General features: G+C 41.5%; 1 protein-coding gene across 1 annotated transcript; it reads right to left on the bottom strand.

Annotated features, from left to right (window-relative positions):
* Positions 1-3,412: 3,412 nt before the first annotated feature.
* Positions 3,413-15,169, bottom strand: LOC140064679 (glucose-6-phosphatase catalytic subunit 1-like). The gene is made up of 5 exons (XM_072111794.1): positions 14,905-15,169; positions 10,965-11,074; positions 9,345-9,444; positions 6,537-6,652; positions 3,413-6,447 (listed from the first exon to the last, which is right to left on the bottom strand). Exons 1-5 carry the CDS (start codon positions 15,132-15,134, stop codon positions 5,936-5,938), a joined length of 1,068 nt encoding a protein of 355 aa, XP_071967895.1. The 5' UTR covers positions 15,135-15,169; the 3' UTR covers positions 3,413-5,935.
* Between the last annotated feature and the right edge of the window lie 2,104 nt (positions 15,170-17,273).

Consider the following 17,273-nt stretch of genomic DNA (forward strand, 5'->3'; position numbering starts at 1 on the left):
CAGTGGTGGCGAACCTATGGCACTGGTGCCAGAGGCGGCACTCAGAGTCCTTTCTGTGGGCACCCGGGCCATCGACCCAGCACATCAGACAAGACTCAAAGAATCTTCCTGCAGTTCCAAACAACTTAAAAGATGCTGCTTTCAGTCATATTTTGATACTGACTTCGCTACTTGGGACTGTAGGAAGAGGGAGAATTGGAAAGGGTTGAATTATTTTTGGAGGACCTCCTGCTGGCCCCACGATTCTCTGTGTACAGAGGGAAACTGTAAAGAAGCTAAAATGATGAAAATCTTCCATCTTTCTACTGTGTTGCCGTCCTCGGGAGACCAATATGATAAAGTTGTTGAACAGGAAGCAATAAGTTACGGCTTTAATTTTTAGTTGGCACCTCGCGATAAATAAGGGGGGTTTTGGGTTTCAGTTTGGGCACTCGGCCGCTAAAAGGTTCGCCATCACTGTTATAAGGGATAGGGATAAATAGAGACTCAGCTCCATCAAGTCCAATCTATATCCCTGATTGCTCTTTCTCACTGTGTATCTATCTTGTATAGATGCCTCCAGCAAGAAATTGGAGAAATACAGTTTAAAAAATACATATTAAAGTTAAAAGTAAAAGAACAAACATGTATTTATATCACTCCTTACATACGACCCCTAGTTACAGACGGAACTCTCTGCCCCCTGTGACCTCTGGTGAGGCTCTCTGGATTCTATAGTTTACTCCCAGGCTGCACTGATCAGCTGTAAGGTGTCTGTAATGAAGCTGTATTGATAATCCTTGCTCCTATGACAGCAAAAATTTTGAAAATCCAATTGTCACTGGGACAAGACATTTTTTGTCTGGAACTACAAATATAAAATATACCAGATCTGACAAATTCAACTTAAGAACAAACCTAAAGAATATATCTTGTATATAACACAGAGACTGCCTGTACATGGTTGTGCTACGTTGTGCTATAAGGGAATGACCCCCTAGGGCAGAGTTCAATATTACATAGTGCTTTATGAACCTGTCTCGCATACATCTCTTATTGTTTGTAATCTTTTAAAAGTCCTTTATTGTGAAGTTGAAAAGACTTCAATTCATACAAAATTCATTAAGTCACTTCACGAGCGCATCAATGGGTCACTCTAACCACAGCATGGGGTTGACCTTTAAGGCTGTGAACATGTAGTTTAAATGCTTTGATCTTACATGTGACATATGGCAATTCAGTTGCAGAGATACTGTCAGTATATATGTATATATATATATATATATATATATATATATATATATATAGTGCAGGCAATAAAAGGAATATTTTTTAACCTTTAGTTTGACTTTGAATTTTGGACTTTTCATCATTAATACAGCAAAATCTTGTGTTTTTGTTGTACCGCTTATGGCTTCTAGCTACTTTTGGATTACCGTACATATGTTTTTTCACAATAAGTATAATGAATATGTATGTATGAAATATATATCATACATGTTTTAAAAATCTTTTTATATGTCTACGTTTTTCATATGCTGTATACAATTTTACTGTGTACTGTGCCTCTGTATGGATGAACAAGCTTAAAGAGGACCTGTCCCCAGATTTTGATTTAGATTTTTTGTACAGATGGGAAATATTGGGGCTTATTTACTAAGGGCCCTGTGACAGGTATTTAACTGGTGATTTTGTCGCACTCGAGTAAATTGTGGCTCAGCTGCGTTGGCATTCATGCAACAGAAATCGGGGGGCGGGCCGTCGGACGATACGACTGCTTCGGACTCAGCGCGGGATTTAAGATTTTATTTGTTTCGCAAGGCAATGCACTTACAGGCACCAGGAAGAAGAAGGTGAACTCTGTCGGACCTGAGCGGGGAAGCGACACATGCAGGATATCGGGCACATGATGTTAGTGAATCGCAGCAGATGTGCATTCTGGTCGAACAATGCACTTTCGGGATTGTGACTACAGGTAAGCAAATGTGCCCCATTGTGTAATTTTTTTTACAAGGTGCCTTGTGTTACATTCATGACATGTGACCAGTGACATCATGGCAGGTCCTTTAGCCTACTAATAATAGCAAACTGTGCAACATGTATGTGATTACATAAAATCACAGCAGCCGCCATACAGGATGGAGAGGAGTAGAAGTCCATGGAGGCTGCTGTGCCTTCATGTGGTCAGATACATGCATGGGGTACAGTTTGCTATTATTAAGAGGCTAAAGGACCTGAGATGATGTCACTCTCGTCACATAACATGAACCGTGACCAGTAAGGAGGCATAAGGCATGGCAGGGATTAGATGTGAGGGGTCGGCCGAGCAGGACATTCCACCTCTGATGGCAGGTAATATAAGATAAAAGGGGATTTATGTGGATGTAAGAAAAACTATTTTTAGCTAAAAGAAGGGGGTCAGTCAGTTATTAGAGCTCTATAGGAACCTGTCACTGGCTGTATATGTGCAAATGTGGTGACAGGTTCCCTTCAAAAATAATGACAGTCTTTGTAAGCAGTCTGGACTATAAGCTTTTTGGGAGTTTGTTCAATGCTAGTCCTGGTAATCTGTATTACCTTATGTATCTTCTCTTCATGTGGATCTTGTGGTCTCATGGTGGCCCTTGTGGTGGCCATGATTACACACACTTCCGTCACAAATTATGATATAGTACATAAAAGTGTTTCTTCTCTAAATGTTGGTCTCTATGATCCTTAGGAGACTATAGAGAAAAGGATAATCCCCAATGTCCACCCAGACATAATATGGTTTCTAGTTGGCCATGTGATGCAGTGCTAAGTAATCATGGGTAAACTGACAGACAACAAGGAAACAGAGAAATCTCAAACACTGCAATAATATCATGTATGTAGCAAATTGGTAAAGGGTTTTTTTTTTCCATAATGCTTCTTTAAATATGTTGTTTCCTTTTCATTGGCTGAACAATCATTCACTGCAGAAGACTCCAGTTCCCCTTCCTGAAAAGACCTCTTCCTTCCTCCAGGGGTGTCTAAAATGTCCCTGACACAGGGTTATGGCCCCATCTGTTGGACTTAGGAAGCATCTGTAGCACAGTAGTCACTCAGCACTCTGCCCTAGTATAGCTGCCTTCACATGAATGCGTCTGACCCATGGATACCACATACATGCTCCATGGTCTGTTTTCTAGGACTGTTCTAGGACCGTTGCTTGAGTCGTAAACTTGCTCATGAATAGAACCTGATCTGAGTTTTGTGGCTCAGACAGTCGGCTCATATACAAGGTCATGCAAACCACATCATATAAACAATAGCTAGAACATGTCCAAAACATGTCCAAAACAACAAGGCCCAGAACATTTTTTTTTGACAGCAGTCAAAAATTAAAAATGGCAAAAAATAAAAAGGTAATCAACTCCCGATTCACAATAATACAATCGTATATTTTTATTCATTCGTTATCAAAAGCCGGTGTTTATTTGGTGGTTTTCGAAAAGGCACAAAAGTAAAAATATAGAAAAGACTAACACAGAAAACCAAGTACAAGGCAAATACTATGGAAAACATCAGCATTTATTAACAAATAAGTGATATAAATGAGCTGTAAACATTAGACATGACTGGCAACATCAGCATCATCTTACATCGGTATCATCATGATGTCATCACTCATTATAAAGGTGATGACATCATTCTCCAGTCATGTATCGCTAGAAGATTGTTCTCCTTTAGACTTCTAACACGTGGGCTAAATCTACCCTTTGACCCAACAGTGCCACAAAAACTGTTTTTTCGGTTTTGTTGGAACTTGACCCTTAGCGGCTCGGCCAATTCCCAAATTCTTCTAGAGTACTAACTCTTGGGATTCTTTAGAACAAGAAAGTCGTCACATCAAGTAGGTTTAGTTCTTTTTATTTACCGGAAAAACGCTAAAAATGCATTTCGCTCTGTACGCCAGGAGTAGATGTATGGAGTAGTATGACCACAGTATTGTTAAAGTATGGGGCACGGGACCCCCATTTAAGAGATTGGAGAAGTTCCTAGTACGTCCGCAGAGTCTTAGTTCTTTGCAATAGTGTATACTGTGTTTTTTCTAGTAAACCCCCACAGAAAATACGTGAAAACATGTCAAATTACTGTGGGTCTAACAACTGGAAATCTGGCAATCACAAAAATAGGGGTCACTGTGTGCCCCATAAAAATGGAGCAGTGACAACTGCTCCTTTCACTGTTATAGGACTGACAGAATCCCCAAATCACCAATCAGCATCTAGCTGTAAAAAGTAAATGGCACAGTAGTATTATAATTATATGTGTATTCACACAGGACAGCAGTCCCCATCCTCTAGTGGCCACAGCCAAAGTCACAAACTGGCGGGCAAGGGGATGTCATTACATTGTGCCCACCAGCTTCATGGTCACGCACACAGAGTGGGGGGGGGGGGACTGTTAAAGGGAATGTGGAAATGTATTAGAATAGGTTATGTATTTGGGGGGAATTAGAGGGGGGCTACAGGAAAGATGGCATAATAATGGAGGGGCTGCAAGAAAGGCGGTAATTCAAGAAAGTGGGTATTATAAAAGTGCTGCTATATGGAAGGGGGCATTATTATACGGCTGCTGTAGGAAAGGGGGCATTATAGGAGGAGGCTGCGTAAAAGGGACATTATTAAGGGGGACTGCAGGAAAGGTGACATTATGAGGAGGGAATGCAGGAAAGGGGGTATTATAAGGGGGCTGTTGCAGGAAAGGGGAGTTTATAAGGGTGACTATAGGAAAGGGGCATTAAAAGTGGGGAAGCTGCAGGAAAGTGGGAATTAGAGGGTGGAACTGGAGGAAAGGAGACATTATAAGGGGGGCTGCTGGAGGAAAGGGGGGGTTAAGAGGGTCTGGAAAAAAGGTGGCATAATATTGGGAGGCTGCAAGAAAGGGGGCATTATAAGAAGTGTTGAAGGAATGGGGCATTAAAATAAAACGCTGCATAAAGGGGGCATTATAGGGGGGTTGCTGTATGAAAGGGGGAGTTTGTAAGAGGGTCTGCCCAAAAGGTGGCACATAATAGGGGGGCTGCTGAAAAGGGGACATTATAAGTGGGGCTGCTGCACGAAAGCAGGTATTATAAGGGGGTGCAGGAAAGGCACATATAGGAGTAACGGGCTTGGAACAAGATTAGGAAGAGCTGTGCAAATACACATCCCCTATCCCAAACCTACTGTAAAAAAAGGTTGGGGACCACTGTAAAATGCCTTTATGAGGAAACACATTTAGCAGATAATGGGGCTTATTTACTAAGGGTCCGGTTGCGCACTTTCGTTGGACTTTCCGACGTTTTCAGGATCTGCACGGCTGTGACAGGTATTGAACAGGCGTCTGCGCTGCCATTGTGCCACACGCAATCGGATTGTGGCGCAGCTGCGCTGGCTTTCATGCGACAGAAATCGGGGACGGGCCCTCGGACGATCCGACTGATTCCGACCGAGCGCAAGATTTAACTTTCAAATTGTGTCGCAGGACAATGCACTTACATGCACCAGGAAAAAAGACTCTCTGTCGGACCTGAGCGGGGAAGCGACACATTCATGATATCGGGCGCGCAATCTTAGTGAATCGCAGCATGGTGCATTATCGTCGGACAATGCACTTTTGGGGAACTTCGTCGGACTGCTAAGTAAATGTGCCCAAATGTTTCTTTAACATTAGGTATTGGAATGCGAGAGGCACATTACTTTTTGTTTTACAGAAATGTCTAGAAATAAACTAGGATGGGGGTGACCTAGATCCCCTACATAATATCCATTCCACACTGTGAGCGCTACATATGTACACAGGGTCACAAAACACATAAAAATGTACAAAAAAATCTCTACATATAATGCAAATTGCCCAATGTTCAATATTTCTGTATTGCCAACTGATGATTGGCAGGATGATTTTTTTTTTTATCTCAATGTCTTTTCTTGTAGGCACATACAAGTATTTACAAGACCTTTTTATCTTGTCCCCTTAATACATGTGATATGCAGTAAGGAACAAATCCTACAGTGGTTAAAGGAACAGCTATGCTCTTGCAGAAGGAAAGGACATAGAAGACCATCTCCACATTTGATGGAAGTTCAATGCTATCATAGAGATGAAGAATAACTACGGAGGTGATGATACAGCTGAGGCGGAACGTGAATTCCCTTCCTTGCTTCTCCTTGTAGCTGTACTTATACATCTGGGAGTCTAGGGCGAGTCCTAAGCCGAGGAAGATACCTAAATTCCTGATAAGGCCAGCGAATGGTGTAGAGTCAATATGGATCCACTCTGGCTTGGAACACCAATGTGCTGCTTTGTCAAGGGTCCACAATAGGTCCACATCAAAAACCTTGAGTAGCAAGTAAAAGCCCAATGCAAAAGAAAAGAGGAACAGAGTGGTATAGAAGTATTTTTTCAGGTTGATGTTGTATATCATTTTCAGATGATTGAACGCTTTGGCCACCACAATTCCTAGAAACAAAACCAACACATAATATATTTATTACTTATAATCTTATGTGGAGTCTTAAGATCAACCTTAAAAAATCGTATTTACTTACCTGAAATGACGCCTGCAATGACCTGGTGGGGAAAATGTGCAGCCACAAACACCCTGGATAGGCAAACATTGAGCTGTACTGTCCAAAAGATAGTCCACAAGGCCAAGCGTTGACACCTGGTATTGAGTGAAAGCAATATTAGTGTGTATACTTTACATTCTCTCTCATATTTTGTTCATATATTGGACCTATAAAATCTACTCATTAGCTATCAGGCCATATAGCAGGAGTATTATTGGTAGCGATGTCAGAGAATTAAACACAAACCCACAGATTACAATCAAAGGTTGTCCACCGGCCCCAAAATACCCTCACAAGTGATAACATTCTTGAGCTCAAGTTATATACTTCCCAGGCAAAGTGTCCTAGTGTCCTGTAATTTTATTAAAAAATTCTACTTTTATTTTTATGCAAATTAGCTAATTATTTGTATGCAAATTAGTGCACCAGCAATGGGACCTGTCTTCTACTATCTAAACAGCTAAACTTCCCCCAGTATCACCCCTATACACAATGATTGACATTTTATGCAGAAAAAATGTACACAAAAAAAAAAAACTGGTGCACCAGCATCTTTGTATCATCATTTTATTATGTGCATCAAAATAAAACAACTCTAAGATTTTCCCTAAATATAAATGGCTGGTAAACAAGAAAGGTATTTCTGGAAAAAGGTATTCCTGGAAAAAAATACCTAAACAATACTGCTTTTGCTTGTGGGGTAATTTGGATGCTGGTAAATTCACTTTAGAGCAGTGTTTCTCAACCTGTGGGTCGGGATCCCAGTGGGGGTCGAGCAAGCAAAACCGGGGGTCGCCTAAAGCCATCGGAGCCACAATTTTATTGTGTTTTTACTGCGAGTTGCATGGTTTGGGGTCACCACAGCATGAGGAACTGTATTGCGGGGTCACAGAATTAGAAAGGTTGAGAACCACTGCTTTAGAGGGAACCTGTCAGCAGAAATTGAAATAATAATACAACTATCAGTTAGTTGTCATGCATTATAACACCTTCCAGTTTCTTTTATTGCCCAGATGGGTGGAATCATCCAGAAATTCTACTTTGAAGCAAGAAGTAAATTAGATTCATAAAGTAATGTAGGTGAGAAGATCTGCACTGAAGTCAGCTCTCGTTGCCTCAGGACAGCCCCTCTCTTGTGATTGATATCATGCATAACGAGAGCTCGTTACTGATGTTTCTGGATACAGGGTCATCAGTAAGAGCATAGGGAGCATTCTTGTTAAGGAAACACAAAAAGAGAAAAACTATAAAAAATATGTAGTATGTTCCATACACTTAAAATTTATTAGAATAAAATATACTCACAAAGTATCAATAAAAATGAACATATCAAATTTAAGTAGGATGCCAGTATCACATGTCTGCCCAGCCCTGGGTTTCGCCAACACAGCTTCAACACGCCCCGGAAGAAGCCATGTTGGTGAAACCCAGGGTCGTGCAGACATGTGATACTGGCATCCTACTTAAATTTGATATGTTCATTTTTATTGATACTTTGTGAGTATATTTTATTCTAAGAAATTTTAAGTGTATGGAACATACTACACTATCCCCACATGTGTCTCTTCTAGTTTTGTGAAAGATAACGATGGATTTGCTATATACCGGATAACGAGTTGTGACTTTTGGAGCTCTGGTCAGAGTAAAATATTTTTTATAATTTTTCTCTTTTTGTGTTTTAATTTTGGGACTTTGTATCAACCGATCCTGAGCCGTTGTGAGCACATTAAGAAATATCTTCCTAAGGAGAGCTTGACTTCAGTGCTAAACTCTCTGCATTTATACAACCATTTTAAATCTTACTTCAAAGTTGATTTTCTGAATGTTGTTCTGTTTTAAAACTCTGGACCATGAAATAAACATGATATGGAAGTTGTACATATACTTGACAACATATTGGTAATGATTAACTGGGTCAATTGTTGCTGACAGGTTCCCTTTAAGCAATAGGTGTTCCTTCAGCAAGTTACCCCATTGTCCTCCCTGTAAATAAAGTGCAGGGCATGTGTGACCAGTGCTCCTGCCAGTAAGGAGTTCTGCACAGACCTATAGAAGAGAATGGAGTGACACATTGGGGGTCATTTACTAAGGGTCCGATTCCCATTTTTCCGACGTGTTACCCGAATATTTCGAATTTACGCCGATTGTACCTGAATTGCCCCGGGATTTTGGCGCACGCGTTCGGAATGTGGCGCATCGGCGCCGGCATACACGCGACGGAAATCGGGGGGCGTGTCCGAACGAAAACCCGACGGATTCGGAAAAACCGCTGCATTTAAAAAAAATTGTGTCGCGAAAATTTCCCTCACCTTCATCCAGGATAGGCCGGTGTATTTCGAGGCATTCCAGCGGACTTCAGCGCAGCAGCGCCACCTGGTGGACGGCGGAGGAACTACCATCATAAATCCCCGCCGGACCCGAATCCAGCGCAGAGAACGCGCCGCTGGATCGCGAACGGACCGGGTAAGTAAATCTGCCCCATTGTGGATAGGGGACAAATGTGTTTGGTAAATCCATTCATCTAATTTAACTAATTTTAGGCTCCTATTTTCCATTGTAAGTCCAGATGTCTAGAGTGATATACCCTAGCTATTGTTACTGGTGAGATTGTCCAGGGCCAGTTTACGTGATCATTTCTGCCACGTCATGAAGATGTTAATGTTCTCTCCTGCCACGGAGACTTATATTGTAAACTTGTAGTGTAAGTAAGACATTTATTAGGGGAGTAGGGGGACTGTTTACATCTAGGAAAGGGAAAAGTTCAGCCAGAGTTTCCTCATCACTCACCGGCTATTAATGGAGGTGTAACTTTGTAGAAGTGAGAGCGCAGCACATGTCATCACGTAGTACACCGATGAGGAACCCATAGCGTGCCCCGATGGACTTCCTGGCATTAGAAAGAAAGCAGGAAATCCTTTTTATCCATGCAGGATGGGAGGGTTGATGCCATTCTAACTCAAAGAAAGGCTTTTTATCTTACGATGCTGATGGTGTTTGACACAGCAGTTTTGGAAATGCATTCATGAGAATGTTTTAGTTAGGGCTCCTTGTTGTCTTTGTATGTTGAATGCTCAGCTCAATCACTATGGACAGGGTAAAGGGGGCCGACTGAACAAAATGTTCTTAAAGGAACCTGTCAGCTCGATGGTCACATATAAACCAAACATGTGGCTCTGTAAGTGAAAATTGTGGCCATAAATGTAGTTTATCGGTGACCACAAGCTTCCTTTAAGTGTTGCTAAATTATTGCAATAGCCTTATATTAGTTATCTATGGTATAGCATAGTGTTACTAGTATGGGATTTAATGCTTATTCATCTGATCTTATAACAGGCAGAAGTTTAGTGACTGTAGTATAACCAAGGGCATAGGTAGCCATTGCGGCTCCTATGGAAATGTCTGCTCTGGGGCACAAGGTGTTAAAGGAAATCAACCACCTAAAAACATTAAAAAACCTATTAATATTCACCTCCACTCCTCTATACCTTGATCCTGTCACTGTCTGGCGCTAGTCCTGACATGCTGGGATCACTTATAAAAGAAAGTTATAATTAGTAGCACAGAGTGCAGGGACAAGATGTCCGGCGATCTGGGCTGCTAATTATGCACCCCCTCTCCACCTCCCTCTCCCATGTTCGGAGCATGGGAGAGGGAGGTGACGTCACAGAAGACACATCATCTCCTTCTCCCAGCATGGTGAAGAGGAATGGATGGGAGTATTAGGGGAGAATGGAGGTGAGGTTTTTCTGTTTTTTTATGTGGTTGGTTTCTTTTAAGGGAGACCTGGCATCCCTTAGTCCACAGACATACAACAATATGCATTTTAAACTGTGATGTTCATGCTGCGGGCCCAAATGAGCATAAAACCAAAATATAGCTAAGTGATTCAGCCTTTCTTAGTTATACCTGTCCAAGAGGCAAAATTGAATAACCATCATTCAATGTCTTTCACCGCTACTTTAGGAAGACCCTTATGCTCAGCAATATCATTGGCCCAATCTCTGCAGCTGCATAGGGGCCCACTCTGTAAGGGTGCTCACTGTCACCCTAAACTATAGGATGGAGAAAACTCAGAGCAGGTACGATTCCTGCGTCTTGGGCTTCGCATGGAAGTCTATGGGCACATGAAAAATATGGATGCCATATGGGTGTCCTATGTGTCTCATCCATATTTGCGGATCGGTTTACAGGTAACACAATCATGGGGCCCTTTATAGACATTGGGACAAATCAGTGACATCTTTTTCCAAACTTTGGGTTTTGCCTGCAGATTTGCAGTAGTTTTTAGAGATACACAGGGATGGTGTTCTACAACAACAAGGAGCCTGTATACTTTTCTAACACATGGGTTGTCTACTGTCTGTGTCCTCTACTGCCTATAACCAGTCACTGGAGGAGAGTTCTTACCTGGCCCAGTCTCGCAGGTAACCGGAAACTGCAGAATTTCTGGAGATGAGGCATTGCCATAATAGGATGTCTCGTGTACCCACCAGTAAGGCCTTTGTCCAAAAAGAATCCTGTAGTGAACAAACAATAATGTAACCAATTCATCCAATCTACTCTGTTCCAAATTGTATCCAATACTGATGGTTGTACTATGCTGATGCATACTGTACATCCTAAGATTTTTGTAATGGGACCAAAATAAAACAAATATAGAAATACAATGGTCGGCTTTATTTTTTAAGATTCAGTGCCACTCCTGATACTGTTTCAGGTATTGCAGCTTAGCCCAGTTGACCTTTACACACTTGGTTGTTACTACAGGATAGAAAAACATGGCAAACTTCATCGAGAAATTGCCACATACTGTATGTGTTGCTTGTGAATGAGACTGTGCTGCAATACCTCACACAACCTGTGATCAGAAGTGGCGCTGCTTTTACAAGCAGACATATTTCATGAATCTATACAAATCCTTAAGGGGATTTTCACAACCCAAACCATTAGTGACCTATCCGTAGGACAGGTTATCAATAGGTTATTGTTGTGTATTGTCGACACTCCTATAGATCATCTTATTGCAGTTGTGCTGCTGCAATCACCTTATATACAAATACTATATAAAAATACACTAAATGCTAAAAAGTGGCATAAAACATTAAAATTTGACTAACTTCCTTCTGCGGTTTTTGTCATTGCCATTGAGTGCTGATGATGTGGAAAATGAATTCAGCCCTGCGGAATATTCTTTTCTATTCTTGGAATTGAATAACAATATTGTGTTTGCCCCATTAATTCTGCTCAGTGACTATTTCTAGCTGCACTTTGTCAGCAGTCTCTGAGAGCGTGCCTAGTGTTTTCCCTAAGCACCGTGCATGAGCGTGGCATGTCACACATGTGCCCTGCATGGAGCGCCTGGACAGGGCAGGATGAGTAAGTCATGTTCTGGGGCAGATGTCTCAAAGCAAAATTACAAGATAACTAATCAATAATAGTTCCATTTAGGGAATCCACAACCTGACGTTCTTATTGTGTTATAACCCTTCATTTTACCAATCCTCGGAGACCCTGTGGCTCAGACAACCACCAATTGAGCACTGTTGGCTTATGTTGAGGTATCAGTATTTAAAGAGGTTTTCTGGGATTTTGAAGAATACTTATCCCAATATTAAATCAATAAGGTTTCAGAACCTGGAACCCCAACAGATCAGCTATCCACGGCAGCCTTTAAGGCCATAACTAAATAGTTAAAGAGGTTGGCCACAAATAAAGTTTACCAGGATAAGTACAATCCCCTACTTTGGTCACCCATATTGTATGTGCTATGTTAACTTTCCCCTTATGTCTGTAGAAGCTGTAGGTCACTTAGGACCTAACACTAATCTGAACTAATATCTGTTTGTCTCTTCTGTGAACACCATTCCCATGTCACTGGTTGAAGGGGCATGGCGAGAGGCGTGCATACAGTAATGAGGGCAGGTTAGCGATCAGCCCCTGATCACACAGGACATGGGACATCCTCAGAAACCAATCATGTGACCCATGGATCCTACAGAGAGTTAAGTACAATATGTGTGACCCTATAAGGGAATTGCACCCTTTAAAGGGAACCTGTCAGCAGAAACTGACCTAATAAACCACTACCAGTAGGTTGTCAAGCAGCTGAATGCCTTCTAGGTCATGTTTTTTTTTCATGACCCAGTGTGGCATCATCCAGAAAATCAACTTTGAGGTGAGTATAAATTGGTATAAAGTCAAGGAGGCGCAGATTTTAACACTGAAGTCAAACTCTCTCTTTTCCTCAGACCGCCGCTTTCATAGTAATTGATAGTCCTGCACCCAGAGAAATCACTAACCAGATCACCAGAAGTCAGGGAGAGCTTGACTACCATGTTAAACTCTCCACCTGCTTGACTTTATATTTCAAAGCAGATTTTGCGGATGTTGGAACCATGCAGGGCCATAAAAGAAATATGATCTGGAAGGTTTAAAGGTGACAGACAACATACTGGTAGTGGTTTATTAGACGGATTTCTGATGACAGGTTCCCTTTAAAGGGGTATTCTCGTCTCGGCATTCACATTCAGTTTCATTAATCTGCCATATATAAACATTTCTTCAATTGGATGTTATTAAAAAAAATGATCCTGTGTGAAGATAATTTCTCATAAATGTAGTCATGTTGTCCCTTAGAAACGATATACCTTCCTCGGATACGACCACGTCACTCTCTGGCAGTGGTGGCCAGACTTGCGCTATAGAATCCTGCGGACCACCAGGATTTAGGGATCATTAACATAGGGTGGACGTAGTAACTACCGGACATTTTATATACAATAACCTTTAGTTTATTTGTGCAATCCCTCCAGCAGAGGTGGCCGTAACCGAGGAAGCCATCTCGTTTCTAAGGGACCATATCACTAAATTTATGAGAAATTATCTTCACACAGGAACATTTTTTTTTATAACATCTAATTGAATAAATGTTTATTAATGGCAGATTAATCAAACTGAATGTTAATGCCCAGACGAGAATACCCCTTTAAGGGAGCCTGAAGCAGAATGCTTTGTGCACAGTGTAGGGGCCATACTGAGGTACTGCAAATGAGCTAATTTTAGGGTGTAATATCAATACCAAAATTCCAGAAAACTCTAAGAATCTGGTTTATTATGCAAAATATATTTTAAAGATGTATCCAGTTCAACACATTATCGTGAGTGCAATCAAGTGGCTTCAGATTTTTGACCTATATGGGTTTTTTATGCTGGATACTATTAGTAGCTTAGTGACTTCTAGGAAAAATCAATACATCCTAGAGATAAGATGGTAAATTGTATTAGTACACAAAACATATGGCTGGCCATTGACTAATAAATTGTCATATTTTACCGTAAACTTAGACTGGATAAATGTCGTCATGTTGTATTATCCAAATTTGTTACCAAGGTCCAAGCTTTACAGAAAGGAAAGTATTTTATAGTAGTAGTAGTTAAGACAACTGTAGGCATGGGATTATATAAAAGTGGTGGGACCCCACCAGTCTAAACTTTCACAATACTGTGTTTGCGTGGGTTTCCACAATCTAATCAACCTACCAGTATGTTTTTGAGTGTGGAAGGAAACCGGAGGACCAGTAGGAAACCCACAAAAACATGGAGAGAACATACAAGCTCTTTGCAGATGGCCTTATTCACATGCTGGTGGTTTCTGTCCATGTGTCAGTGGTTTCCATGGACTATAAAATTCTATACATGAAGGCTACATTCACACTGCCGTTGCCCGCCCGTACCGCAGCGGGCAACGGAAGTGCACGGTGAGAGGAGGAGGAGGTGAGCGCAGCTCACCCCCGCCCCTCACCATTGGTATACATGGCGCACGGCGCCGTATTACGGGTAAAGATAGGACAGGTCCTATCTTTTTCCCGGGTACGGAGCAGTACGGTGCCGCACGTGTGCACTGTACCGCTCCCATAGGGCGCCGTGCGCCCATTGCCGTCTATGGGGGACTTATATTGGCCGTATATAGGTATAAACGTCCCCCATACTGTAGTGCGAATGTAGCCGAAGTCTGTATTTTTTAAATAAATTATTAGTGTGTTGGTCCAAAATAGACCTTTTTCTGTTTTCTTAAAAGGACATAAAAAATGGACATTCTAAAAATGTGAAATCAGTGACGCAGACAACAAATAAAACAAAAATGGACTTTCTCCCTGATAAAAAGATGTTGTTTTTACAGACGTAAATGTGTGAATAAGTGCTAATGGAGCCTTAGATGCAGATCAAAGAACAAAGCCTAACAATTTAGATGTCTCATTACATACAGACAAAAGCTACATATACTACATATAACCACAGACTACATTCTCCCATACATACATATGGGTCAGTACAGCTGAGTACTTACCACTTGAGGACAAGGTTGAGCCAGTCACCAACCACAGCCACCCATATCAGTTTGATACCCACAGACTCACACAGATGAAACCATATAGGAAAGAAGATGTGGAAGGTGTTTCTAAGATCAGCCGCATGCGAGACAAATACAAACCAATCTTCGAAATGCATTAAATTCTCTTGCAAATATTTAACTATAGCGATTCCAGTGGCATGAAGTAAGTCCATGCTCACCTCCATACTACAATCCTCTACCTAACACTCAGGGTTTTTTATCCGTGGCAAACCAAAGTGCATGTATGCCCCTAGACTTATATAGCCTCCCCCAAGCCTCCCTCCCATCCAACTCTTCAAACAAGAGATATCAAACAAAGATTTCACCACTCGGTTTCCTAAAATATGTGTTCATTTTGGACACACTCTGCCTTCTTCCTAATCAATAATTAGCACGCTGTCCCACTCTGCTTACTTATGACCTTATTTGTTATCCTGCTTATGGGCTGTAGACCATCCTTGGTCTTTATCTGTTCAACCAGTCAAAGGATAGGACTTTGAGATTATGCCAAATGATTTCTTCTGGAAGGAAATCACTTACTTTAATCTTTTTACTCGAATGCTGACAAAGTGGAAAAGTCAAAGTATATTACGCAAAGGCCATTGACATCAATGTGCGTCCCTAGCTTTCTATGCAATCTCCTTTTTGCTATCTTGGGGTAATAGAGAATGTGGGTTTTAAATTAAAAAATCCCTTTAAAAATACCAGAGGTTAGAAAAACACATGAATTCTTGGAATTCATTCATTTGATTTGTTTAAATGTTTTGTTCCAGCAAAGGTTAATCATTGGCCGGTCTATGGAAAATTCCATCAGTAGAAGACTTTATTAAACTTATATGGCTTGATTGGATGGACATGCTAAAGTATCACCAAAGGTTTTTGACTGCCCAGTACCCAGCAATCGGCCTCTTCTCCTCAATCAGCCCAGAGGAGTGGGCCATTGTGGTATTGTGGCTAGTGGTGGGCGTGGTGAAAGAGGTTAACTGTTTCGGGTTGATGAGCTTTTTGGTGTTGGAGAGATGACTAGGTGTTTAGAGACTTGAATCAGTCTAGAGCTGTCAGCCAACCCAAATTGCCAATAAGCAACAGAAGTACCAATCATGTCATGTCAATTCTAGTCTTAATATTTCAGGGAATACATTTAACAAATGCAAAGTATATCCACATATCCACATCTGTTAATGATAAAATGTGTGTGATTTTGCTCCATAGCTTTTGGCCAAGCGGTTACAGATGGCTGAGGGGTTCGGATACAGTGGTAGGTTTATGAGCTAAAGTTTTGCCCCAGATGAGCCTATCTATATCTCAGGTCCATTATCTGCCTGTTGTTTGCAAAATGGCGCAGACATGTGCGAGCAGTTTTCGCATAAAAAAATGTGCAAAGTCTGACAGAAAACTGGCGCAAGGTCCATAGCAAATATCCCCCAATCTCTTTAATTCAACCACTTTGTGTCATTTTTGTGCATGAGGTTAGAGGAAGTTATTTGCACTGCATTGTGAGGCTTTGTAGAACAACATGTCCTATGGACTGCATGTCCTAGATTATGTTGTTACTCCGCTTCTATAGATAACAGGTTGGCTGAAGACTGCAGTTATGTCCTTACTACAGGTGGTTTGGACAGATGACAAATGAACAAGGCTTACAAATAGAGGAGGGGCAAATATACTGGGGCACATTTACTTACCCGGCCCATTCGCGATCCAGCGGCGCGTTCTCTGCACAGGATTCGGGTCCGGCTGGGATTTAAGATGGTAGTTCCTCCGCCGTCCACCAGGTGGCGCTGCAGCGCCGAAAATAATCTTAACGCCCCGGAATGCACCATCCCATAGAAGGTGAAGGTGAGCGCTCCCCAAGCGACACATTTTCGGATTTTAAATGCGGCGGTTTTTCCGAATACGTCGGGTTTTCGTTCGGCCACGCCCCCCCGATTTCTGTCGCGCGCATGCCGGCCCCGATGCGCCACAATCCGATCGCGTGCGCCAAAAACCCGGGGCAATTCATGTACAAGCGGCGCAAATCGGAAATATTCGGGTAACACGTCGGGAAAACGCGAATCGGGCCCTTAGTAAATGACCCCCACTGAGTGTAGAGGTGTCCACACATCCAATAAGTTAAATTATGTATCATGCACAAGCAGATGTGTATATAAACCAAAATTTTTTTATTGTTAAATTACATATAGACAATAAATTACTGGTAATAATTTGTATTTATCAGAATTCTAAGCCATGTATAGTATTTCATGGAAAGTTATTGTGGTCCACAAATAAATGTGTTAAAAACATCTACATAGCACTGACATGTTCTGCCATCACTCATATAG

Source organism: Engystomops pustulosus, chromosome 6 (genome assembly GCF_040894005.1).
Source record: "Engystomops pustulosus chromosome 6, aEngPut4.maternal, whole genome shotgun sequence".
In the NCBI taxonomy this organism is placed as follows: domain Eukaryota; kingdom Metazoa; phylum Chordata; class Amphibia; order Anura; family Leptodactylidae; genus Engystomops; species Engystomops pustulosus.

What these genes read in the sequence shown, in the direction of transcription:
- LOC140064679 (XM_072111794.1), bottom strand. Translation starts at nt 15,134, where the DNA reads ATGGAGGTGAGCATGGACTTACTTCATGCCACTGGAATCGCTATAGTT. An exon ending in CTCAACCTTGTCCTCAAGTG is followed by an intron (nt 11,075 to 14,904) that starts GTAAGTACTCAG and finishes TGTTCACTACAG; the next exon opens with GATTCTTTTTGGACAAAGGC. An exon ending in CATTGCAGGCGTCATTTCAG is followed by an intron (nt 6,448 to 6,536) that starts GTAAGTAAATAC and finishes TTTTGTTTCTAG; the next exon opens with GAATTGTGGTGGCCAAAGCG.